This window comes from Chiloscyllium punctatum, chromosome 30 (genome assembly GCF_047496795.1).
Source record: "Chiloscyllium punctatum isolate Juve2018m chromosome 30, sChiPun1.3, whole genome shotgun sequence".
Classification (NCBI taxonomy): Eukaryota; Metazoa; Chordata; class Chondrichthyes; order Orectolobiformes; family Hemiscylliidae; genus Chiloscyllium; species Chiloscyllium punctatum.
Genome location: NC_092768.1, coordinates 48,133,892 through 48,161,644, shown reverse-complemented (window position 1 = coordinate 48,161,644; position 27,753 = coordinate 48,133,892). Strand labels below are relative to the sequence as shown.

The 27,753-nt window shown below is 44.3% G+C and overlaps 2 protein-coding genes and 1 long non-coding RNA gene across 3 annotated transcripts in view; 2 read left to right on the top strand and 1 right to left on the bottom strand.

The window, feature by feature from the left end:
- Window positions 1-460: 460 nt before the first annotated feature.
- LOC140455644 (uncharacterized) lies at window positions 461-9,104 on the bottom strand. The gene is made up of 2 exons (XM_072550619.1): window positions 8,933-9,104; window positions 461-3,226 (listed from the first exon to the last, which is right to left on the bottom strand). The coding sequence occupies exon 2, from the start codon at window positions 2,774-2,776 to the stop codon at window positions 1,757-1,759; it is 1,020 nt and encodes a 339-aa protein (XP_072406720.1). The 5' UTR covers window positions 2,777-3,226; window positions 8,933-9,104; the 3' UTR covers window positions 461-1,756.
- Window positions 8,933-11,177, top strand: LOC140455690 (uncharacterized). Its single transcript, XR_011952956.1, has 2 exons — window positions 8,933-9,127; window positions 10,629-11,177. It is a non-coding gene; the product is annotated as an uncharacterized lncRNA (long non-coding RNA).
- A 7,548-nt stretch (window positions 11,178-18,725) lies between these two features.
- LOC140455642 (uncharacterized) overlaps window positions 18,726-27,753 on the top strand; it is a 41,159-nt gene continuing 32,131 nt past the window's right edge. The window contains exon 1 of the mRNA XM_072550617.1: window positions 18,726-18,884. The gene's annotated coding sequence lies outside the window, so the exon portion shown is untranslated. The remainder of the gene's footprint in view (window positions 18,885-27,753) is intronic.

The window sequence follows — 27,753 nt, the reverse complement described above, 5'->3', positions numbered from 1 at the left end:
AAGCCGAAGAAAGGTCATCACTTTCTGTTCTGCAGGAAACTTGGCACATAGCAAGCTCCAATGAACTGCAATGCAATAACGATAAAATCAAACTTAGCCAGGACATTGTCCCACCACTTTATATACTGTGTCTGGAGGACTCCCCACCCATCTCATTTGCCTGGGTTCTGCTCCCAACCAGTGACATTAAGGTCAATAATACAGGAGTATCCAAGTGAGTAAGGCAGGTAAGGATTGATCCTGAGCTAGGTGTGAGTCACCCAAGTTAATCAAACACTCCAGAGACAGTTTTGATTGAGTGTGACACTGTATCTAATATGTGCCATACCTTTTCTGTCAGTGTATGATGGGCCAGTATAAATGTGCAGAAGTTATTCCAAACTGTAGATAGATGAACCCATACCTCCGTCTTATACGCCAAACTGTCTGTGGGGAAAAAGTGGACACTGTTCACAATTCCTCTTTTTAATTATTTATTGTGACATTCATCAACTTACAAATGTGAGTCCTCTGCTCCCCTTCTGAGTTAAACGAGGATCAAACTCACAAACATGTTCCTGGAACATCTGAGTTGTAACCTCATTGTTAAACCTTGTATTGTTGCTTCGGAAACATTGTTGCTTTGGTTCTTGCCTTTAGCCTCAGTGTCCCGTTTGAGTTCATCCAATCAGGTTTTGAGCAGTTCTGTACCCTGTACTGTGCAGTGCTGTTATTGCTGGCCGCTCTTACTGCTGTCTGTTTCTGCTGCTGTCTGTTTCTGTTCTTATTGCTCTCTGCTACTTCTACCATCTGCTACTATGACCACTCTTAGTGCTAAATACATGGTTCATAAAACTAACAAAAAAAAAATCAGAGTTTGGGAGAAGATTTGTAGCTCGGGTGCTCGTTGTTGTGGTTCTGTTCGCCGAGCTGGGAATTTGTGTTGCAAACGTTTCGTCCCCTGTCTAGGTGACATCCTCAGTGCTTGGGAGCCTCCTGTGAAGCGCTTCTGTGTTATTTCCTCCGGCATTTATAGTGATTTGTCTATGCCGCTTCCGGTTGTCAGTTCCAGCTGTCTGCTGCAATCAGATGCGTAACCATGGTCATCATAAACACCTCCCCAAATCTGTATCATCTCACATACTGTAATAATCTCATATCTTGGTTTATGATCAAAGTGTATTAAAATAGGAAGCTGGTTCCAATGGGGTAGATCTTCGTTATTAGATCAGGTCAGTTTCGATTTTATCAGAAAGTTCTCTGGAATGCTTATTTCCAAGGAATTTGAAGCACATACAGATGTGGTGGCTTCATACAGCTTGTTACCTTATTGTTATTTACAGTTCTATTGGGAGGTCAGAGGAGTTCAGGGATCAAGTTAAATTGTTCAACTGGATTGATACATACTTATTGTGTGGTCTGAGGCTTCATTCACGGTCCCTTGACTGATCGACTGAAAAGTAACTCATTGTGTCAAGTCAGGTTCTCAAACTCCCAAGAAATGAGTTTGTTCAATTTCTGAAAGCTGTCCAGAACAAATGGCCTTGTGGTCTTCTTCAAGGTTCTTTAAATGGTAGCTTGTTTTACCTCAAATGTAGTCTTACTAAACAACCTGTTACAATCCCAATTTAAATGTGGAGTGGTTATTCCTTCGAGTTAATTTCACTGTTGCACCTTCTGGGGAAAGAAATTATTCCTCAGTTCGCCTGTGAATCAAGTGGGGTCCCAGGAGATTTGAGGATGTACCAAGTCTATTTTGCAACTTTAACATGTAAGGTCACTCCTGTTTGTGGATTTTCTGATGGAGCAGGAGGCTTGATGATCTCGAGAATGATTTGTCACACACCTCACAGTTAAATGGTTTCTCTCCTGTATGAATACGTTGGTGCATATGAAGATCTGATGATGACAAGAATGATTTGTTGCACAGCTCACATTTGAACGGTTTCTCGCCTGTGTGAATCCTCTGATGGACCAAGAGGTTTGATGACCATGAGAATGATTTACTGCACACCTCACACCTGAACGGTTTCTCCCTTGTGTGAAAGCGTTGGTGAACGCGGAGATTTGATGATGTCAAGAATGATTTGTCACACATGTTGCACGTAAACGGTTTCTCCCCTGTGTGAATACGCTGGTGTCGGCGAAGGGTTGATGCATCCGAAAATGACTTTTCACACACCTCACACATGAATGGTTTTTGCCCTGTGTGAATACGTTGGTGTCCACGGAGATGTGCTGGCTGTGAGAATGATTTCTCACACACATCACATGAGAATGGTTTCTCCCCTGTGTGAGTGCGTTGGTGTTTGAGAAGGCTGTCGGACTGTGAGAATGATTTGTTACACATCTCGCATGTGAATGATTTGTCTCCCGTGTGAATGCATTGGTGTCTCCGGAGGTGCGATAAGTATGAGAATGATTTGTCACACTCCTGACAGGGGAATGGTTTCTCCCCTGTGTGAATGCGTTTATGCCTTATAAGGCTCGATAAGTATGAGAATGATTTGTTACACATTTCACATGCAAACGGTTTCTCCCCGGTGTGAATGCGTTGGTGTACTCGGAGGTTGGATAAGATTGAGAATGATTTCTCACACACATCACATGTGAATGGCTTCTGCCCTGTGTGAATTCTCTGGTGCCTCACTAGATGGGAGGAGTGAGTGAAAGCCTTCTCACAAACCTCACATTTGAATGGTTTCTCCCCTGTGTGAATCATCTGGTGTCTCAGGAGGGTTGTCGATATCGCAAATGCTTTACCGCACACCTCACATTTGAAGGGTTTTACTTCCATGTAGCTGTCCTTCTATTATCAATTATACTGCAGATAAATCGTACATGTCAGGGACCTTACAGGCCAGTGGAGCCCTCATCACACGACTCAACACTTGAAAAGCCTCTCCCCTGTAGGAATGAGTCAGGGGTTCACGAGGCTCAATGAATGACTGAAGCTCTCACCACACTTGGAGCACACACACTTCCTCCCAGCCTCACCCTGACTGATCACCCACAGCCGAACCTTCAGAAAGGCTGGTTCTGATGGAAGGTTCCCCACCACTGACCAGTTTCAGATCTGATAATGCATCAAAGCTCCCCTGATCAGACTGATTTCTAGACGATGGTTTCACTGTCCAACCTTCTCTGTGTTGAGCAATGCTGTGAAGGGACTAGATGTCTTTCCACAGTTGTGCAGTTGTTCCTTGGGTGATGGTCAGGAACTGTGGTATAGTACAGTATAATCCTCCTGTAAAACAAGGAAAGAAAACATGATTTCCAACAAGTCTCTTTCCCTTTTTGCTGAGGGGCTGACTCCTCTGTTAGAGACTGTTCCACAGTGAGTGGCAGTCTGCTATTCCCTGTATGGGGAAATCAAATACAAGTTCTTTCTTTTTCCTCACTTGACTGTCATTCACTCTGTTTCCTGTAGGGACACTGGATGGTGACCAGGCCAGACAATTTGACGTATTCCTAAAAACATAAATGGAGAAAGGGAACCTGCTGCAACTTCCCAGTTGTGTCTACATGTGTATCCAGGCCTGCACAACAAGATTGACTCTATATTGCCCTCTGAAATGGCTGAGCAAACTTTAAGAAACACTGAATCGTATTAATTAGGAACCATCTCAGACTCCACCATCATCACTCATAGGAATGACCCATCCCACTGGTAGGTGGAGAAGTCCTCAATATTGACTCCATGGATTGTCAGGGTTTCAGACCAAACAAGTTCAAGGAAAACTACCAGTCCCCTCACTACTTATGAATAAGTAATTCACCGTCTTTATCATGACAATGGATAGAGACTAAGGACAGATCCCAAATCCCCAAGGTCCACGGGGTGCAGTGGGCCATCAGCAGCAGCAGGTTTGTATTCCCACCACAATCCCACAGCCCAGCGCAGCCCTCATTCCATGATTATCATTAAATCAGCAGACAGACAGGTCAAGAACACGACTGGGAACAGTCCAGGTTTGAACCTAGTGTTCAATTCTCCCCCACTGTCAAGAAGGTTCAATTCAGGGGTGTGTCATCAATGTGATTTGTTAGATAATTATGTTTAATTTGTATTTATCATTTAAAAGCAAACAGAATATACTGGAAAAGACGGTTTCTCAGAGCTGAGTCGCTAAGCCAGAAGCCCAGACTGGTTTTAAATCCCACACGACAAATGGTTACATTTGATCCTATAAGAATATAGAATAAAAAAGCTCTCACAATGGTGACCACATTACAACTGTCGATTAGGATCCTTCATGAAAGGGTATCTGCCTCTGACCCAGTCTGGACGACCTGTGAATCCAGACTCCCAAAAACAGGGTTGACACTTCACTGCCTTCTGAACAATTTGAGATAGATATTTGATGCTGGTCTAGCCTGCAATGCCCACAGCCCATGACTAAATAGGAAAAAAAAAGCTGCTTAACTGCCTGGAAAGAGACCAAATGGTCTGGTTACCATGGAGACAGGTTGGGATTTGCTGAGCAAGATGCTGACCAAATGATACTGCCCAGAGCAAGAGACAAACAGGAGTGCTCATGGTGGTAACAAAGGGACTGACATGTAACATGAGGGTACTTGAAGTTTTTTAAAATTTAAATGCAAGTCTTTATGTTCTTTTCTGAGGAGGTGACGGAGCTGGGTGATGGGTGGACATATAGGGATTTGAGAAGACAGGAAACTTCCAGAAGCCCAAAACACAGCAAGATCTGATCATTCACTGGATAATAAACTTAAAAGTCACCACAGTCCTACTGTACCATTGGCTACTTTCTCATTACAGAGAGAGAGACAGAGAGAGAGAAAACTGGTGATGGTTTAGTCTATGGGTCACTGTGCCTCAGAATGGGTGGGGGGGCACGTTGAGAAGGATCCTTTATGGTAACCTCAGCTGGTGTGGGAATTGAATCCAAGTTGGTGGGTATTATTCGACATTGCAAATGAACCATCCAGCCAACTGAATAAACCACCAGCTCCCAACACACGCACACAGAACTCAACAATCAGACATCAATAAGAATACGAAGTAGAATCTGCACCTCCCAGATAATGATACCTCAACTTCTCATATTCAGGAATGAGCCAGCAAAAAAAGCTCAACAGTTGTACTGTGGGAGGATATTCCTGGAAATACATCCAGGGAAATTATTTGGGTGGAACTGAGAAATAAGAAAGGGATGATCACCTTATTGGGATTATATTATAGATGTCCTAATCGTCAGAGGGAAATTGAGAAACAAATTTGTAAGGAGATCTCCGTTACCTGTAAGAATAATATGGTGGTTGTGGTAGTGGATTTTAACTTTCCAGACATAGACTGGGACTGCCACAGTGTTAAGGGTTTAGATGGAGAGGAGTGTGTAAAGTGGGCACAAGACAATTTTCTGATTTAGTATGCAGATGCACCTACGAGAGAAGGTGCAAAATTTGACCTAGTCTTGGGAAATAAGGCAGGGCACGTGACTGAGGTGTCAGTGCGGGAACACTCTGAGGCCAGCGACCATAATTCTATTAGTATTAAAATAGTAATGGAAAAGGAGTGAATCCTCAGAAGAGTTTAAAGGCAGTCGGAGTATACTTAAGAGAGAGATCAGAAGGGCAAAAAGGGGACATGAGATAGCTTTGACAAAGACACTTAAGGAGAATCCAAAGGGTTTTTATAAATACATTCAGGACAAAAGGGTAACTAAGGAGAGAATAGGGCCTCTCAAAGATCAGGAAGGCGGTCTTTGTGTGAAACCACAGGAGATGGGCAAGATACGAAACGAGTACTTTGCATCAGTATTTATTGTTGAAAAGAACATGGAAGAGAAAGAATGTAGGGAAATAGATGGTGACATCTTGAAAAATAGTGCTAGATGTCTTGAAATGCATAAACATGCATAAAACCCCAGGATCTGATCAGGTGTACCTAGAACTCTGTGGGAAGCTAGGGAAGTGCGTCCTGGGCCTCTTACTGAGATATTGGTATCATCGATAGTCACTGGTGAGATGCCAGAAGACTAGAGGTTGACTAATGTGGTGTCACTGTTGAAGAAAGGTGGTAAAGACAAGCCAGGGAACTATCGAACAGTGAGCCTGACGTCAGTGGTGGGCACGTTGTTGGAGGGAATCCTGAGGGAAAGGATGTACATGTATTCGGAAAGGCAAGGACTGATTAGGGTTGGTGAGCATAGCTTTGTGTGTGGGAAAGCATGTCTCACAAACCTGATTGAGTTTTTTGAAGAAGTAACAAAGAGGATTGATGAGGGCAGAGCAGTAGATGTGATCTGTATGGACTTCAGCAAGGCGTTCGACAAGGTTCCCCATGGGATACGAGTTAGCAAGGTTAGACCTCATGGAATACAGGGAGAACTAGCCATTTGGGTACAGAACTGGCTCAAAGGTAGAAGACAGAGGGTGGTGGTGGAGGGTTGTTTTTCAGACTGGAGGCCTGTGACCAGTGGAATGCCACAAGGATCGGTGCTGGGTCCACTACTTTTCATCATTTATACAAATGATTTGGATGTGAGCATAAGAGGTATGGTTATTAAGTTTGCAGATGACACCAAAATGGATGCAGTGGAGAGCAAAGGTTATCTCAGATTACAACAGGATCTTGATCAGATGGGCCAGTGGGCTGAGAAGTGGCAGATGGAGTTTAATTTAGATAAATGTGAGATGCTGCATATTGGGAAAGCAGATCTTAGCAGGACTTAACAGTAAGGTCCTAGGGATTGTTGCTGAACAAAGAGATCTTGGAGTGCAGATTCATGGCTCCTTGAAAGTGGAGTTGCAGGTAGATAGGATAGTGAAGAGGGCATTTGGTATGCTTTCCTTTATCGGTCAGAGTACTGAGTACAGGAGTTGGGAGGTCATGTTGAGGCTGTACAGGACATTGGTTAGGCCACTGTTGGAATATTGCGTGCAATTCTGGTCTCCTTCCGATCGGAAACATGTTGTGGAACCCGAAAGGGTTCAGAAAGGATTTACAAGGATGTTGCCAGGGTTGAAGGATTTGAACGATTGGAGAGGTTGAATAGGCTGGGGCTGTGTTCCTGGAGCATCGGAGACTGAGGGGTGACCTCGAGGTTTATAAAATCATGAGGGGCATGGATAGGATAAATAGACAAAGTCTTTTCCCTGGGGTGGGGGAGTCCAGAACTAGAGGGCATAGGTTTAGGGTGAGAGGGGAAAGATATAAAAGAGACCTAAGGAGTAACTTTTTCACACAGAGGGTGGTACGTGTGTGGAACGAAATGCCAGAGGAAGTGGTAGAGGCTCATACAATTACAACATTTAAAAGGTATCTGGATGGGTATAAGAATAGGAAGGGTTTGGAGGAATATGAGCCGGTTACTGGCAGGTGGGGCCAACTTGGGTTGGGATATGTGGTCAGCATGGACAGGTTGGAATGGAGGGTCTTTTTCTGTGCTGTACATCTCTATGACTCTATGGAAATCAGAGGGAAATGCTTCCAATAAACACACTCAATATCCAACACACAGCTCCAGTCACATAGTTCAGCACAAAGTGGGTAAAAACAAGGACTGCAGATGATGGAAACCAGAGTCAAGATTAGAGTGGTGCTGGAAAAGCACAGCAGGTCAGGCAGCAACCGAGGAGCAGGAAAATCAATGTTTTGGGCAAAAGCCCTTCATCAGGAATAAAGACAGGGTGCCTGCAGAGTGAAGAGTTAAATGAGAGGGGGGTGAGGGTGGTGAGAAAGTAGCATAGAGTACGGTAGGTGAATGGGGGTGTGGATGGAGGTGATAGGAAAGAGAGGAGGGTGAGGGAAGGTAGCAAAGAGTACAATGGGTGAATGTGGATCAGGATGGACGTGATAAGTCAGAGGGGAGGGTGGAGTGGATAGATGGAAAGGAAGATAGGCAGGTAGGACAGGTCATGAGGGCAGTGCTGAGCTGGAAGGTTGGAGCTGGGGTGAGGTGGGGGAAGGGGAAATGAGGAAACTGTGAAATTCACATTGATGCCATGGGGTTGAAGTGTTCTGAGGCGGAAGATAAGGCGTTCTTCCTTCAGGCTTCGGGTGATGAGGGAGCAGCGGTGGAGAAGGCCCAGGACCTGCATGTTCTCAGCAGAGTGGGAGGGGAAGTTGAAATGTTGGGTCACAGGGCGGTGGGGTTGATTGGTGTGGGTGCGATCCCAAAGGAGCCTTCCACATCCATCAAAGTTTTACCTGCACATCCACCAATATCATTTATTGTATCCGTTGCTCCCGATGCGGTCTCCTCTACACTGGGGAGACTGGGCGCCTCCTAGCAGAGTACTTTAAGGAACATCTCCGGGACACCCACACCAATCAACCAAACCGCCCCGTGGCCCAACATTTCAACTCCCCCTCCCACTCTGCAGAGGACATGCAGGTCCTGGGCCTCCTCTGCTGCTGCTCCCTTACCACCCGACACCTGGAGGAAGAACGCCTCATCTTCCGCCTTGGCACACTTCAACCCCAGGGCATCAATATGGATTTCACCGGTTTCCTCATTTCCCCCTCCCCCACCTCACCCCAGCTCCAAACTTCCAGCTCAGCACTGTCTCCTTGACCTGTCCGGACTTGTCCTACCTGCCTATCTTCTTTTCCACCTATCCATTCCACCCTCCTCTCTGACCTATCACCTCCATCCCCACCCCCACTCACCTATTGTACTCTATGCTACTTTCTCCCCACTCCCACCCTCCTCTCAGTTAACTCTCCACTCTGCAGGCACTCTGCCTTTATTCCTGATGAAGGGCTTTTGTCCGAAACGTCGATTTTCCTGCTCCTCGGATGCTGCCTGACCTGCTGTGCTAGTTCAGCACAAAGCACCGAGTAAACCGCTCTCTCAGCTGGATCTTCTCACACAGCATATGGGACATTTCCACCCCCTGATTACCCACAGGATAGTCAGACTGCCTGAAGATTGGTGTGGATATTATGGGATACAATTTGTATAAAAGCTGCTCCTTCACTCACCATCTCCTCACTTGGTTTTCAGTCCCTATAGGAAGTGAACCAGCTCTGGAAGAGGAAGAGGAGACAATGTGCAGAGTGGGTGGACTCTCTGATTGACGTCTCTCACAGTCAATCCAAATATTTCTGGAGCAACATGAGTTTCCTGAAACTTGGGAAACTGACCGGGGAAATGGAGGTGACTGAGCAGCAGATCAGGTGGGGATTTAAACTTGTCGTTGTCCCATCTGAATAAAACCTCACTTATTACAGCTACTGTCCCAGTTCCCCTGGTAAATGTTTTGACAGAGATTTCTAGTGTGGGAACAACATTCTTCACCCTCAAAGAGTTTCAAACTGATAACATCAGTGTGGGATGTGTTTGACAGCAGATCAAAATATACAGCAATAAGAAAACCATTATTATCCTTGAAGCCTCTTGATTCGACTATTCCAGTGCTTCTCTGGCTGCTGCCACATCTTACATTGTGAACCTGAGCTCCTCCAAAACTCTGTTTTTGTCTGTGACCAAGACCTGTTTCCCAAACAGCTCTGTGCTCATTCATTTACATTGCCTCCTGGTCAAACAATACCTCAACTTTAAAATTTTCCTTGTTTAGAAACGCCTGCATGGCCTCACTCCTCCCTGTCCCTATAATCTCCATAGCAATTCAGCTACGCTTAAAAGATATACACTGATTAAAATATATTTTCAAGTTTTCTTTAAACATTTCACTTCCATTATTTTAAGTTTTAAGTTCCCTTTTGCACGTCTGATCACCTGCTGTTTTGAGCCCTTGGTATCTTCCATAAGCTTCCATTTTTCTCTGAATTCAATGATGTCTATCCTTTAATATCCAGGGTTCACAGATTTGATGGTCCCATCATTTCTCTCTACTGGTAAGTCTTGGCCCTGTACACTCCCTGTATTTCCTTCTTGAATGCATCCCACTGTTCTGAAGCAGATTTACTTGACAGTATCTTCTCCCAGTCCATTCCAACCAAACAAACTCTCTTAACCATGTCTCAGTGACAGCAATGACATCATGCCTCCATGTTTTAATTTGTTCCTGCAAATCATCTGGCTTGTTTGTCAGATTCTTAGCATTAAAATTAATACCATCAAACCTTGCCATGCTCCCTTGTGCCTTTACTGACCTGTAATATCTCTGCCTTACTGACTGTCATTTCTCATTTCTAATTTCTATTGCCCCGCTGAACATTCTCATCCCCCTGCCAATTTAGTTTAAACCCTCCCTAACAAAACTAACAAACCTATCTGCAAGGACGCTGGTCCCATTCCGGTTCAGATGCAACTTGTACAGGTCCCACTGGCCCCAATGTCCCAGAAATCTAAAGCCCTTCTTCCTGCACCATCATTCTAGCTGCATATTCATCTGAACTAACCTCCTATTCCTATACTCACTTGCAAGTGGCACTGGCTGAAACCCACAGATTACTAGCTTTTCTGTCCTGTTCTTTAATCTTCCAAGCTCCAGGACCCCATCCCTTTTCCTACCTATGTGGTTGGCACCAATACCTGTCACAATCTTTATCTCTTGGCGCTCCCCTGTTCAGTGACATGGCTGATCCTGGTATCAGGGAGGCAACCATACCATCCTGGAGTCTATTTTGAGGCCAAAGAAACGTCTGTCTGTTTCCTTTATGAATGAGTCCCCTACTATAACCCTGCCATTCCTTATTCTCCACTTTTCTGCAGGAGACATGGTGACATGAAAATGGCTGCCACTGTTGCTCACCTATATAGTGATCTACCCCAACAATATTCAAAACAGTATAATCTGTTAGAAAGGGGGATGGCCACAGAAGACTTTGCACCACCTGCTGGCAAGTGGGACTAGATTGGGTTGGGATAACTGGTCGGCATGGAAGAGTTGGACCAAAGGGTATGTTTCTGTGCTGTACATCTCTATGACTCTACTCTGTCTCTTGGTGACCCATGCCCTTAGTGCATGTTCAATCTGCACCTGTGTTGTGACCACATCAGTGGACGTGCTACCCACGACTTTCTCAGCTTCACTGATGTTCCACAATGAATTCATCCACCGCTCCAGCTCCGAAATGTGGTTCACACATCTTGCACACGGGTTCACCAAGGACACTTCCATATTTTGCCACATAGCACAGCAGGAGCATATCATGTATGTGAGCTCTGCTGCCATGACTTCTTTTAAGCTTCTGAGTAACTCTCTTTCCTAAAGAAAATTGTTATGCTAATATAACAATAAACTAACTTTCCTTACGTTGACTTTACTTCCCCTAACCCATTTTGCTTACTTGTATTCCTTTATTACCTTGGACCTGACTTTCACTTATTCCAGTTGTTTCTCAGTTAATCCCTTATTCCAAAAATTATATACTTTTTTTTAAATTGTGAAGCCATCAAGACACCACTTTTGCTTTGATATTGCTGTTTGATTTTACCATTTTGTAAGGGAAAGAGCCAGTATTGATTGGTGTTGCCAATAACAGCCAGTATGTTTAGTAATAGCTCCTCTTCAGTTTAAGTGCCTAGGCCTTTTTCATGCCCTTTTTGTACTGTGTGGATTTTCTTCCTACTCTTCAGTTTCTGTACTTTTATTGAATGTTGTTCATGTCTCTTCCTCAAAGACGCTAATTCAATGTGCCTTTTTTGCCCCAATTTCCTGCATAAAGCTTCTTAATACCAGCAATTTGCTGCCATATCACTGTTTTTCCACACTGGTGGCAATTTTGAGTTTGTGCTGGTGCAAGTCTCTCAGCACCATTTTGTGAATTCTCATGCTCGAACTGAGCAGTTGAGTTTCCTTGGCTGCAATTTCTAAGTTTAATTTCCTTTTTTAAGTTTTAATTTTTAAGTTTATTTTCCTTTATGTCGTCTCTTCTGGGTTGCTTCATATCTTAGTAGTAAACACCAGTCTGTTTCCGATAACATTGTTTAAATTGTCTCTGACTTCACAAAATTCCACTAACGTCTTGAAAATTGCAATGAAAGGGGAGGTAGTTTCACCATGATGCTGGTTGCGTTTGCTAATCTGAACCTTTCAGCAATCATTGATGGTTTTGCTGACAAATGGTTTCATAGCATTCAGACAATTTCTTCATAGGTTTTGGAACCTGACTTCTCTGGTTGTCCCAGACTCCTCAGAAGGTTAAATGCTTTTGCCCCCTTTTATACTCAAGAGTGTTGGGACAATTATATCTGCTTGAACAAAATCAGGATACCTGCAGGAGTTCCAGCTGTCTGTATTTTCATCATACAGTCGATAATATAAAATACACAACACCTTATGGGCTGTGGGTAGTACTGGCTTGGCCAGTGTTAATTATTCATTAATTGCCCTGGAAAGTATCATGGTGAACTACCTTCTTGAACCAGTGCTTGGAGTGCAAGGCCGTCTACAGTGTTGGATGGTATCTCTGCAGTTTCCCTTTCTCTTCTGTGCCCTTGCAGCTCCCCGCTGCCTCCCATTGTTGCCGCCTTCTCCCTTTTCCACCTTTGCAGATCCCCTCTCTCTTCCTGGCCTTGCAGCACCTATTTCACTTTTCTCTTGCCCACACTTTCAGCCTCCCTATCACATCCTTTTACAAGCTTCCCTCTCCCTGTCTAATCTGTTTGCAGCTTTCATTTCCTTCTTCCATCCTTTTGCAGCCTACCTCTCACCTTCTGATACATTTACAGCCTCCCTCTTCTTTCTCTAACCTTTTACAAACCACCATCTCCCTTTCCCATCCTTTTGGAAAGCTCCCTCTCCCTTTCCCACCCTTTTGCGAGCTGTTTGTCTTCATTACCCCTTTGTGACCTCATCATCTCATCCCCAATTTGTAAGTAAACCAATCAGAACGAAGCAGAGAGCATGTGAGGGTGAGTCTCTACAGCCCTGAGTTTCCTTAGCCCATCTATATAATAACAGTATGACATTCACCTTACATTCTTCCAAGATTTGTTTCATTCTCTAAGAAGAACCTTGAATAATGTTTCTAATGCTTTATTATTTTTTGTTGACATTTCGGCCTAGTGGTGACACTGACAATAAGAGCCAACTTAGCCAAGACACCCTCCCTCACTATCTGCACTGTGTCTGGAGGACACTCTCTCCCATTTGCCTGTGTTCTGCTGGCAAAAACAGCATCCAATTACATTAAGGTCAGTGCAATAGGAGTATCTGAGTGACCAAGGCGGGTGAGTCATAGAGTCAGAGATATGTACAGCACGAAACCGACTCTTCGGTTCAACTCGTCCATGCCAACCAGATCTCCCAACCCAATCGAGTGCCAACTGCCACACGTGGCCTATTTCCCTCCAAACCCTTCCTATTCATATTTCCATCCAGATGCCTTTTAAGTGTTGCAATTGTACTAACACCGACCACGTCCTCTGGCAGCTCATTCCATACACACACCACCTTTGCGTGAAAAGGTTGCGCTTTCCAGAGATGCGCAGGTTAGGTGAATTGGCCATGCTAAATTGCCCATAGTGTTAGGTGCATTAGTCAGAGGGAATGGGTCTGGGTGGGTTATTCTTCTGAGGGTCGGTGTGGACTTGTTGGGCTAAAGAGCCTATTTCCACACTGTAGGAAATCTAATCTGTATCTTTCCCCTCTCACCCAAACCTATGCTCTTTAGTTCTGGACTCCCCCATTCCAGGGAAGAGACTTGTCTATTTATCCTATCCATGTCCCTCATGATTTTATAAACCTCTATAAAGTCACCCCTCAGCCTCCGACGCTCCAAGGAAAACAGCCCCACCATAGACTTATGTGCGTGTGTGTGTGCATGAGAGAGAGTGTGTGTGTGTGTGCGTGTAGGTGTGAGTGCACGTGACAGAGTGTGTGTTTGCCTGTGTGCATGCTTGGTGAAGTGTGTGTGAGTGTGAGAGAGTGTGTATGACACAGGGCTTGCGTGAGTGTGAGAGTATGTAAGAGTTCGTGTCTGTATGTGTGCTTGTGTGTGTGTGCGTGAAAGAGTGTATAGTGCAGTGGGGTCACCTGTCATGTGACATGAACCCAAGATCCCAGTTGAGACCATTCTAATGGGTACCAAACTTGGCTATCAGCCTCTGCTCAGCCAGTCTGCATTGTTGCATATCCCAAAGTCTGCCTTGGACGATGGTCACCTGAAGATCTGAGGCCGAATGTCCCTAACCACTGAAGTGTTCCCCCAACTGAGAGGGAACACCCCTGTCTGGCAATTGTTGCTCAGTGTCCATTCATCCATTGTCATAGCGTCTGCTTGGTCTCGCCAATGTACCAAGCCTCAGGGCATCCTTGCCCGCAGCGTATGAGATAGACAACATTGGCCGCGTCCCATGAGTACCTGCTGCGGTCATGATGAAGCAGCTGAAGATGGTTGGGGCTAGGACACTACCATGAGGAACTCCTGCAGACATGTCCTGGAGCTGAGATGACTGACCTCCAACAACCACAACCATCTTCCTATGTGTCAGGTATGACTCGAATCAATAGACAGTTTGCTCCCTGATACCCATTGATTCCAGTTTTGCTGGGGCACCCCAGGGAGGAGCCTCCTGGCACATAGGAAGATGGTCGTGGTTGTTGGAGATCAGTCATTTCAGCTCCAGGACATCTCCGCAGGAGTTCCTCAGGGTAGTGTCCTAGGCCCAAACATCTTCAGCTGCTTCATCAATGACTACCCCTCCTTCACAAGGTCAGAAGTGGGGATATTTGCCAATGATTACACAACGTTCAGCACCTGTCCTACAACCAATAAGAAGGTTGTATCCGACCTCAAATACTGAAGCAGTCCATGTTCAAATGTAACAAGATCTGGATAACATCCAGGCTTGGGCTGACAAATGACAAGTAACTTTCAAACCACACAATTAACAGGCAATGACCATCCTCAAAAAAGAGACAATGTAACCACTGCCCCTTGACATTCAATGGTGTTGCACTCACTGACATCCCCAGTATCAACATCCTTGGAATACTCCACACCTGCCTGGATTGGTGCAGCTTCAATAACACTCAAGAAGCTTGACACCATCCAGCACAAAACAGCCCACTTGTTTGGCACTATATCCACAAGCATCCACTCCCTCCTCCATCGACTCTCAGTAGTAACTGTGTATACTGCAGAAATTCACCAAAGATCCTTAGACAACAGCGTTCAAACCCACAGCCACTTCCATTGTGAAGGACAAGGGCAGAAGATACATGAGAACAGCACCCACTTGCAAGTTCACCTCCAAAGTACTCACCATCCTGACTTGGAAATATATTGCTGTTCCTTCACCATCGATGGGCTAACGTTCTGAAATTCTCAGGCACTGTGGGTCAACACACAGTATGTGGACTGCAGCCATTCAAGAAGGCAGCACACCACCACTTTCTCAAGGGAACTAGGGACAGGCAATAAAATGTAGGCCAGTCAGCAATGTCTTCATCCCACAGGTAAATAAAAAAACCTCAAGAGATCAAAATTTAAGGAGTGTAGAGATCCTAAAGTGATGGCCATGTAGGGTCATGGTCATTGACAATCTTTATTTTTTAGAGGGTTTTGTGTTCAAGTCCCATTCCAGGTCTTGAGCACTGAGACTGACACTACATTGTCATAGTGAGGGAGTGCTGCACTGTCAGAGATGCTGTCTTTCAGATGGAATCTTAAACCAAAACCCCTTCTGCACTCTCTAATATCATGTAAAAGATGCACTGACAGTATTTTGAAGAACAGGGGTGTTATCCCTGGTGACCATTAAGCCCTCAGTCAACAGCACGAAAACAATCATATTCTCTGGTCATTACCTCATTGCTGTTTGTGCGAGCTTCCTGGGCACTCATTGGCTGCTACATTTCCTACAATAATGACTATATTAGATTAGATTCCCTACAATGTGGAAACAAGCCCTTTGACCCAACAAGTCCACACCGACTCTTCAAAGAAACCTACATGTCTTTGGACTGTGGGAGGAAACCGGAGCACCCAGAGGAAACCCATGCAGACACGAGGAGACAGTTGCCTGAGGTGGGAATTGAACCAGGTTCCTGGCAGTGTGAGGCAGCAGTGCGAACCACTGAGCCACCGTGACTACATTTGAAAAGAACATAATTGGCTGCACTTTGAGACAACAAAGGTCAATGAGGTTCTACATGAATGCACTTTTATTTTCTGAGGAGATTAAAGAGATTGGGGTTGTGGAAGGTCTTGGGGGAATTTGAGTAGAGAGGTAACATCCAGATTCCAATTCATAGACTGAACTGACCATTCACAGTCCACAGGATAATAACCAACTCCCAACTTTCTCACACACACACGCACAAACAGGACTGAACAATAGACAATCAGTAAGAATCCTCAGACACTGCATCTCCCAAATAATTACACCTCACATTCTCATCTTCAGAAATGAGCCATCAACAAAACCCAGCCTGTAAAATCAGAAGGGAAATGTTTCCAATAAACACACTCAATAGCCAACACTCAGTTCCAGTCAAATAGTTTAGCACAAAGCACCACCCGTAAACAAGTCTCTCAGCTGGATCTTCTCACAGAACACAGGGGATATTTCCACCCTTGATTCTGGTACGTGTATGGAATGAGCTGCCAGAGGATGTGGTGGAGGCTGGTACAATTTCAACATTTAAGAGGCATTTGGACGGGTATATGAATAGCAAGAGTTTGGAGGGATATGGGCCAGGTGCTGGCAGGTGGGACTAGATTGGGTTGGTGTGGACAGGTTGGACCAAAGGGTCTGTTTCCAAGCTGTACATCTCTATGACTCTATGACTTTCCCGAAGCTTAGGAAACAGACTGGTGCTATGGAGGTGACATTGAGCAGCAGATCAGGTGGCGATTTAAACTTGTCATTGTCCCATCTGAATAAAACCTCACTTAATACTGCTGTTGTCTCAGTTTTCCTGGTAAATGTTTGTCACATATTTTTCATGTGGGAATGGTATTTTTCATAGAAAATAGAAGGAAGAGTCAAAATGATGATGGCTGATCATCCAATTCATTACCCTATTCCCTTTTACTCCCAAGATCCTTTCTTCTTTGACATCCGAAGAACCACATCAAACTCTTTCTTGAAAACGTTCAATGTTTTGGCCTCAGTCATTTTCTGCAGCAGAGGGTTCTACAGGTCTGTGGAATTCCACTCTGAAGAAATTGCAGAAGATATGGATTGAAGAGATGTCCCTGTCAATGGTAGTGCCATTGTTGCAAGATTGCCAGCCGCATCCCACCCTCGAGGGCCATCGCTTTCCCTCCTCACCAAGGTCATCCTTCTCCTTGTCATCATCGTCCCCCTTCTTATCCTCATTGTGTTTCCCTTGTGCTTCAAAGTAAATCAACACAGCACAAAAAAGGGGATTCTTTTTGTTTCATTCATGGGATGTAGGTGTCACCGGCTGGACCAGCATTTATTGCTCATTCTAAATTGCCCAGGGGGCAGTTCCACATTGCTGTGGGTCGAGAGTTACATGAAGACCACACCAGGTAAGGATGGCCGATTACCTTCCCTAAAGGATATTAGTGAACCAGAGGATTTTTTCTTGAAATCGGCAATGGTTTTATGTCACCATTAAATTCTTATTTCCAGGCTATTGAATTCAAACTCCACCATCTGCCTGGTGATAATACCACTTGGCCATTGCCAACTCCAGTTGACCAGTCGTAGCCTTCTGCAGAAGCAGTTCACCTTTTGCCATTTGCCAGCTTTCTCCCACGACCGACCATTTTTTTTCTTGAAAGTGATCAATTCCCTTTTGAATCTCAATGAACCTGTCGCCAACAGTCTCTCAGGTGGAAATCCTCAGTCCTCCCTGCATGGAAAGTTTTTTTTCCCCCCTCAGGACACCATCGATTCTTTTCTGTGATATCCCTGATACTCTGGGAAGGAAGACGATGATGAGGAGGAGCTGAAGGGAGATTCTCGTGAGGAGGGAAGGAGGAGGAAAGAGAGGATTTGGGCTGATGGAATGTTTAGGGGAACGGGCTCGAAGGGAAAGAAACTGCGATCCTAGCACCCGCCGCCAGGGGCCGCTAGAGGCCGCCGTTTACAGGGGCGCACATCCAACTGCGGCACTGCGCGCGTGACAGACACTCCGTGAGGAAGGATATGGCAGGTTACAGCGGGATATAGAGAAGCTGCAGAGCTGGGCAGAAAGGTGGCAAATGGAGTTCAATGTAGCTAAGTGTGAAGTGATTCACTTTGGTAAGAGTAATAAAAAGATGGATTACTGGGCTAATGGTAGACTACTTGGTAGTGTGGAAGAGCAGAGGGATCTTGGTGTCCATGTACACAGATCTCTGAAAGTTGCCACCCAGGTAAATAGTGCAGTGAAGAAGGCATATGGCGTACTGGCTTTTATTGGTAGAGGAATTGAGTTCCGGAGTCCTGAGGTCATGCTGCAGTTGTATAAGACTCTGGTGTGGCCGCATCTGGAATATTGTGTGCAGTTTTGGTCGCCATACTATAGGAAGGATGTGGAGGCACTGGAACGGGTGCAGAGGAAGTTTACCAGGATGTTGCCTGGTATGGTAGGAAAATCCTATGAGGAAAGGCTGAGGCACTTGGGGTTGTTTTCATTGGAGAAAAGAAGGTTTAGGGGTGATTTGATAGAGGTGTACAAGATGATTAGGGGGTTAGATAGGTTGACAGCGCTCAGAATTCAACTCCGAAAAGCTGGGCGTCCAACCGCCGACGCGCCGGTCAGAACTGCAACTCCCGTCAGGCACCGCGGGCCGGCTCTCTGCGATTCTATACAATTGTCCCCCGTTGCGCATGCGCAGGCCGACATGCAGCATGGGTAATGTAGTTCGGAGTGGGATTGTGAGCGGTTTGGATGAGTTGAGCTGAGTCCCTGTGGGGGTTTTAAACAACCTGCGTGAAGGGGGAGCTTTCTGGGTTTGGGGCTGCAATTCAGTCATGTTTGAGGAGATGGTCTGTCACTGCCTCCATCAAACACAGGAAGGCACTTCCAGTGAAAATCTCTCCAACATTTTCTCACCAAATGTGAGTTTTCGTTGCAATTTCTGACATATTTCTGGAGATGTTGGGTTTTCACAAGGAATTGAAGTGTTGAGTTACTTTGTGTGAAACCCGCTGTAATGGTCACTGTGGAGTGTCGAACGTCAATTGTTGTCCCATCAGATAAATTGCATCCCCTTGTTATTGGTCACTGCAACCAATAATTTGTTGTTGAGGTTTTATGGTCAATGTGTCATATAGGTGGACAGCACGGCAAGAAATCCTTCAGTCCAACTTGTCCATGCTAACCAGATATCCTAAATTAATCTAATCCCATTTGGCAGCACTTGGCCTATATCCCTCCAAACCTTTCCTATTCATATACCCATCCAGATGTCTTTTAAATGTCGTAATTGTACCAGCCTCCACCACTTCCTCTAGCAGCTCATTGTGTGAAACAATTGCCCCTTAGGTCCCTTTTGAATCTTCCTCCTGTCACGCTAAGCTCATGCCATTTTGACTTTCTCCGTAATTTCAACAGCAAGGTGAATTTGGGCTCTGAGCTGAATTCCTGATTGGTTTGGTCTCCAGATACAGAGAATGACAAGAAAGAGTGCACCACAATTCTGGATTTTACATCTCAGACATGTGGAGGGTATACATACTCTTACACATCTCATGGGGAACTATTGTTGAGAAAGATCCAGATTCTGATATTTTCAATATCGGTAATTGGTTTTGTCTTTTGTTTTTAGGTCAGTTCCTCAGAATAAACAGGTCATTTCCAAGTGGTAGCCAGTGACTACCATCATTGTCTGTGTTTGGCGCCAGCAATTCATAACATAGATTAATGATTTTGATCTTGGAACTTTTATGCACTGTAGTTGATGTATGTTCTGTTTGTGCAGCACCCCATTTTGAGGTGAATCATGTGAGCACTGGTGAATCATCAGTCAGGTTGTAAACTTGTTCAGACTTGTTTCGGATTCTTAGAGAGAGGCATAGCTTTCGAATAAAGCTTTGGGTTGCAGCAAAGTTCGTATGTTCTTAAGTTCTGGCTGGAGGCAGGTAACTGCCAAGCACAGAATGACTGGCAACATGGGAGGGATTGATCATTGTGACAGAGAAGATTAAAAAAAGGAATTTTGATTCTGCAGTGATTGTAATAAGTTCAACCAGCTGGACCTCCCAGAAATGAGTTCCCTGATTGGGGCTGTTAACAAGTGAATAAAAGTGGAGGGTCAGAGATATTGCCACTCTGATAACTGACTTGGACTCAGGCAGAAGTGAAGTCAAGAACTATTCATGTATAAATAAAGAGTGACTTAGTGACGAGTTATATCAATGTAATGAGAGAAAAGTGTGATCGTGAAGAAACTTGTTCGTAACAGTCACTTTTGAGTTGATTTGCTTTGATTGATAACTGTCATGCGTACCAAGGTACAGTGAAAAGTGTTGGCTTATGTGCTTTGCAGGCATATGGTACTGCACAAGTGCATCAGGGCAACAGAATAGAATGCAGGATACAATGGTCCAGCTGTCAAGAAAGTGATCTTTCAACGAGAGAGATCAACATCAACATTAAAGAGGTCCATTCAGAAGTCTGATAACAGCAGGGAAGAAGCTGTTATTGAATCTGTTCATACGTGTACGCAAACTTTTATATCTTCTGCCTGACGGAAGAGGCTTGACGAGAATATTACTGGGGCGGGAAGGGTCCTCAATCATGTTGGTTGCTTTCTTGGTGCAGCAGGAAGTATAGATGAGGCTCATTTGCGTAATGGACTGGCCTGTGTTCACAATTGTCTATAGTTTCTTTCGGTCTTGGGAGAAGCATTTGCCATACCATGCTGTGATGCACCCAAAAAGAATGCTTTCTCTGTTGCAGCTATAAAATTGGTAAGAATTTTTATGCACATGTGCTTTCTTGACCAATATTGTCAACATGGGTGGACTAGGACAGATTATTGGTATTTGTGACTCCCAGGAATTTGATGCTCTTGACCATCTCCACCTCAGCACCATTTCTTCCCAAAGTCAATGGCCAGCTTCTTCGTTTTGCTGGTGTTGATGGAGAGATTGTTGTCTTTACACCATGCTGTTCAGCACTGCATATCTCATTCTTGTACTCTGTCTCGCTGTTGTTCATTTTAACCCAAAACAGTGGCTTTGCCATCAAACCTGTAAATGGAGTTGGCGTGGAATTTGGCCACACAGTCGTGTGTGTATAAGGGGTATAGTAGGGGGCTGAGTATTGAGCCTTGTGGGGCTCAATACTCTGTTGAGGATTTTCATTATCGCATATCATTACTGACTGTGGTCTGTTGGTGTAAGCATTTCTTACATCATGCCTTGTTCAACCCTGTTGTGAAGAACTGGGCCCAATATGTGGAAAAATGTGTTATTTTTTCCAGGCAAATGACATTGTAGCTGACACAAATCAATTAGTAATTCTCCTGAAAGCCTGTGGGGCTGCAGTTTTTTTTTCGGTTATTAGGAGCCCAACTTTCCCTGAGGCACCAGATGCTAAATCCTTTCAAGAATTGACGGATATTGTCAAGGAATATCATGACCCCCAAGTTTCCTCTAATTCTAAGAAGCTATTATTTTTACTCAGCAATTTGAGGACCGGGAGAATTCGGATTGGATTTTTGACTAGGTTAAGGCAGCTGACAGAAGCCTGTAACTTTGGTTTAACCCTTAATGGAATGCTTAGAGACTGTCATTAATATGCAATTAATGATGTAATCATTGCAAAAATACCTATTAGCTGAAGCTCAACTGGCCTTTAAACAGACACGACATCCGGCTTTATCTTTGGAAAATGAGGCAAAAGGAGCATATGAGTTGCTGGGTATTCCAATGGTGTTTTTCCAAGGGGGGGCATATGCCTAACACGCGAAAACTGTGTTCCACATCCCTCAAATGACCTACTTGGGCTAGAGAGTTGTCAAGGCCAAGTTACACCCATTAGAAGATAAAATGAGGGCGATCAAAGATGCTCAGCTCCCACATCGGTACAGGGGCTTAGGTCACTTCTTGTGTTGGTCGATTATTATGGAAAGTTCATACGTAAACTGGCCTCCATGCTGGCACCTTTGCACCAACTCCTTTTATAAAATAAAGGTCAGCCTTGGAAGTCGTTGCACAGACAAGAAACAGTCGTTATTCTCAAAGGGTTTGGACACTATGATCCCAAGAAAGATCTGGTATTAACATGAGATGCCCTCCCATATGGCATCAGAATGGTTATTAGCTCATAGGCGGCCTAATGGAGAGAAACATCCAATAGCATTTGCATCCAAGACTTTGGCTAATGTGGAGTGTAAATACGCTCAGAAAGAGAAAGAAGCAGTGGTGGTCATATTTGGAGTCAAGAAGTTCCACCAGTGCATTCATGGATGAAAATTTGTGGTAATCACAGACCACAAGCCATACTTAGTCTGCTTAAAGAGGACATGGCAGTGCCACCCAAAGCTTTAGGCTGCATTCAGTAGTGGGCTCTAATAGTAAGTGCTGAAAATTATAAGTTAGAACTCAAAGTTAAGGTGGAACGGAGGCTCAGTGCTTAGCACTACTGCCTCACAGCACCAAGAACCTGGGTTTGATTGCAGCCACAGGCAACTATCTGTGTGGAGTTTGCATATTCTCCCCGTGTCTGCGTGGGTTTCTTCCAGGTGCTTCAGTTTCCTCACAGTCTGAAGATGCGCAGGTTAGGTGAATTGGCCATGCTAAATTGCCCATAGTGTTCAGGGATGTGTAGGTTAGGAACATTAGTCATGGGAAAAATATAGAGTAATAGGGTTAGGGAATGGGTCTGGATGGGATACCCTTCAGAAGGTTGGTGTGGACTTGTTGGATCAAATGGCCTGTTTCCACACTGTAGGGATTCTATTCTATTCTATTCTATTCATATCATCTGGGCGGCTAAGTAGTAGCCTGCCAGTAGCAGATACAACACTGGTGGTACACCCAATGGAAGAGTCTGTCATGAAATTAAATCTTCCGAGCGTGGTCCCAGTACAGCTGACAATATCAGACTTTGGACTCAGAACGATCCAGTCCTTTCAAAACTGAAACAACTGGCAGCGACTGGTGGAAACCAAAGGGCCAATGCAACTAGAATTGAACATTTTTTGAACTCGGAGAGACCAGCTCACAGTGGAGGGCAGCTTATTGTTATGGGGAACAAGAGTCATTGCCCTGAGCATAAGTTTCTGCCAAATCCTGGCTGAACTCCCACCAGGCCCATCCAATGGTCTCCAAAATGAAGATATTGGCAAGAAGTTATGTCTGGTGACCAGGTTTGGATCCAGACAAAGCTGCATTGGTGGGGCTGTGCCCAGAGTGCCAACAAGGACAAAAGATTACTGCCAGCAACTCCCCCACACCCATGGAAATAGCCTGATAAACCTTGGACTCTGTTGGACAGTTCATTTTGCTACAAAATATGTTTTATAATGCAAATTCACTCCAACGCGATTGACAAATTGGGGACACTGCTTCTGAAGCGTGAACTTTTAAACATGTGTTGATTGGAATGTAATTACATCCAACACTTTAAGCATTGTTTCTAAAACTTGATTTTTCTAAAAAAATGGGTTGCACAAGAACCTCAACCATTTTGTTATAGAACTATCTGTCCATCCGGTTCTTTCCTGGGTTCAATGTTTTTACTCACTGTAGATCCCACTCAAAGAAGTGGATAGTGCATAGGATCCAGTCGTCAAATTCAGGGATGAAAGTAGAAAACTGTGTGCATCGTTTTCAATACACTAACTCCTGGAAGTATTGGTCACAGATAATGGACTACCATTTACCAGCAGGGAACTTGGATATTTCCTAAAGCCGAATGATATTCAATATATAAGGACAGCTCCATATCATCCATCATCTAATTGCCCAGTTTGGACTTGAAGAAACAGCCTGCCTTCAGCCTTACTAGATATCGAAGGGTCTGTTTCCATGCTGTACATCTCTATGACTCTATATCAAACTGTCCAAGTTCCTGTTTGATTATAGGAGCACCCCACATGCACCATCAGAGTTGCTACTGAATAGAAGACTCTGCATGAGCCGAAGTCTGATCTTCCTGGACCTGAGAGGGAGGGTGAAACAACATCAGGAATGCCAATACTAGATACTGGACTTCACCAAGCGAGAGAGAGAGGTAGTTAGATACAGGACACAAAATTTGGTATAAGAATCACAGAAATGGCCTCACATAGGTTGATCATGCTTCTTACCCAAGGTCAGAACCAGTGACGTATAAAGTTCGTGTAGGTCTGAAGGTCCCACGTGGACCATATGAAAGCCACAAATTTGCAAACGGTGCAGGAGCAAAACATGGCCTGCCCGTTGGAACAACCAGAAAGGCGATCAGAACCAGTGGATTCACCCTCTCCGTCAAGTGTCGATGAGTCCTTGGAATTGCAGATAGACATGACGGATGTCTATCGTTCCTGTGGGAAAAAGAGGGTAAAATTCTACCAAGGTATTCTAGGTGCAAGAGGTGACCTCCTGTGCGTTAAACAATGCCCTAGTTGGAGCAACCTGACTCTGTGCTAAAACAGTCTAGGAGGCTGTCCAAGTAAAAGCACCGGCCTGTGGCCTTGAACTCTCAGAAGCAGGGATGTAGAGATTGTAATGAGGTCAGCCAGGTAGGCTTCTTAGAATATGAGTTCCTGATTTGACCAAATTAACAGCCCCAATCAGGGACCCCTGGCTGACAGATAAAAAGGGGATGCTTTACTGCAGTTAGGCGGTAGTGTGGGGGTTTTAAAAAAAAGAAAAAAAAAGGTGTATCTGAGGTTCTATAATAAAGGGGATGCTTGCTCCATTCAAAAAAAAGGGGATGCTGGAAATGTTGCCACTCCATGCCCCTCCAAGGTGAAATGCATATATTTTGGGTTGTGCTTAGATTAGATGGGCATAGCTTCAAAATAACCATGGATGGGGATGAGGGGACCAGTTTCAATTGCTCCTGAAACATTTTACAACCAAACTCTGAGATATCTGCCAATAAGTATCACCCTCAGGGCACAGATGGAGCACCAAAAAGTTTGAAGGCTCACACTGATCCAGAACCCAACTGTCTGCAAGTAAAGGCAGATCTGATGAGGTTGGTAGACAGCAGTGATCTCAAACCAGTGACTTGGCAACCCTGATTTTACCAGTTTAAAATCACAATGTGCAGCTTGCCCTTGATTGAAGATCTGTTCAGTTGCCCAGTAGGGGGGCAAAAATTCACGAAGGTGGATCTTTCACAGGCCATCTTGTAGATATGGGTGACTGCTGAACTCCAACACTTGCTGACTATACTCACTCATCAGGATTTGTTTTGCTATAAAAGGCTCCTCTTTGAGATCACATCAGCTCCAGCCTAATTTTAGAGGCCTGTGGATCAAATCCTAAATGGACTGAAAAGGATATAAATCTACCTTGATGATACCTTGATCACTGGATCCACAGAGGAACAGCACTTTAGAAGTCTGGAGGAGACCCTAAAATGCCTGCAAGAACACTGGTTACAAGGTTTAAAAAAAAAGAAAAGTGTGACTTCTTCCAGAACTCGATTGAATAATTAGGGCACGTCAACACCAGCAAAGAGCTTCACAAGGCACCAGTGATAATGGAGGCTCCTCAGCTGACTAAGGTGTCCCAACTAAGATCTTTCCTGGGCCTTGTGAACTATTATGAAAATTCTTTCAAAGATTTCATGCTTTTGAAGTCATAACACAAGCTTCTATGCACAGGTCAATCTTGGAAGTGGAACCCTGACTGACATCTCACTATCAAATAAGTACTCCAGAGATCAGACGTCTTGATTCATTTCAACATTAGGTTGAATGCCTTGCAAGTGGCATTTTATGGAATTGGTGCATACACGAGAATGTGCAAACTCCACACAGACAGCTGCCTGAGGTTGGAATCGAACTTGGGACCCTGGCGCTGTGAAGCAGCAGTGCTAACCACTGAGCCACTGTGCCACCCCTTAGTTGTGCTAAGCTTGCACAAAAATCAGCTACACTGCCCATTATCACCGTTACACCTCTGGGAATGGCTTAAAATGCCATGGTAATATGTCAATATTGATTTTACCAACCTGTCTGAGGGCCGAATGCTGCTGGTAGTAGTTGATCCTCATTCTGAGCAGCCGGAAGTGACAGAAATGAAATCCACTTCTGCAAACCCGACCAACTGGATGACATGTTAATCAGATTCAATAATCCTGATCAAGTTGTCCGTGACAATGCTCCTCAGTTCCTTGTACAGGAATTTACTGATTATGGCATTCGACACGTTAGTTTGGTGCTCTATCATTCCTCAACCTTTTCTTGTGAAAGTATTTGTGCAATCGTCAGAGAACTCATTGAAAGCGTCACAGGGGGTGAGGTTACTAGTTCATTGAGTAAACAATTTCCTGGCCGTGTACTGAAACACACCACAAGGCAGCACCCAGATTCCTCCACATAAAACCTATTTGGAAGGAAGTTACGATCCACATGCAACCTGTTGCTATCTTATGAATGCATGAGATTGTCAAGAAGCACCAGTGAGCCCAGGTGTCCCAAAGGGGAAGGCTCCAAGAGGTGCTGTTTTCATTGGTGACCAAGTTCTGGCCCAGAAGTACAACATGGTTGGCAAGTGAGTACTTGCCACAGGCCCTGGCATAGACGAATCCTGGGATGTTCAGACCTGGGATGAGATTGTATGGTGACGGCATGCTGACCAATCGTTAGGTGTTGGAACCACCCATCATCCACAGTGGCTCAAGAAGAGGGCTCTGTCTTATTTCATGAAGATAGCATACTGATCCCAGACCAATCCAACATAGTCAACGAGGACATTGCCCCTGTAGAAGAAAATGTCTGTCCTTCCCTCTTCACTTGAGGTTCCCGGTACATCAAAGGAGAATCCTGCACCGAAAGCAACAGGTGTCTGCCATATAGGTTCTGTCTTATTAGATAGCATCGCCTGTTTGTTGTATCTAATGGAAACATATACCCCGTCCTTGTAATTAGTTTTGCTCTTTTATATATATATATATATATATATATATATATGTTATATCTGGAACTATGAAAGTTCTATGATTTATTTAAGGAAAAGTTTGAAAGTAAAGGGTAGGGATTTTAAATATTATAGTTAATGTATATTATGTTGGGACGGTGCCTCTGTAAGAGATGAATTACATGAGCATTTGTGAGTCATCAGTCAAGTTGCAGACTTGTTAACACAAACATAAATTGCTGGAGAAACTGAGCAGATCTGGCAACATCTGTGAGAAGAAAGCAGAGTTAATGTTTCAAGTCTAGTGGCTCTTCATCAGAGTGAGTACTTTGACTTGTTTCGGGTTTATAGTATGCAGAGCTTCAGAATAAAGCCATCATACTGGGTTGCAGCACACAACAAAATTTGTACGTTCTTTAGTTCTAACTGGAATCTAGTAACTGCCCAGTATAGAATAGAAATAAATGCAATATCTCCAAGTTTACAGATGAAGAAAGCTGGATGGGATGGTGAACTGTGAGAAAGATACAGAGATGATTTCATTTTGATTTGGACAAGTTGAGCGAGTGTGCAAATATATGACAATGAATTATAAATGTGAATAAATATGAAGTTATCCATTTCAGTAACAAAAAAGGAGGGCAGTTTATTGCTGACTGACAACAGATTTGGAAAGGGTAACGTGCAATGAGACCTGGGTGTTCTTGTACATCAGTCATTTAAAATAAGTATGCAGGTGCAGCAGGTGGTGAAGAAGGCAAATGGTATATTGACCTTCATAATGAAAGGATTTGAGTAAAGGAGCAGGGATGTCTTGTCGCAATTGTATGGAGATTTGGTGAGACCACAGCTATATGCATTTTTGATCTTGTTACCTGAAGAATGATATTCCAGCTATGGA

Excerpts from the sequence above, each read along its gene's own strand:
- LOC140455644 (XM_072550619.1), bottom strand. The coding sequence starts at position 2,776 with ATGGAAGTAAAACCCTTCAAATGTGAGGTGTGCGGTAAAGCATTTGCG.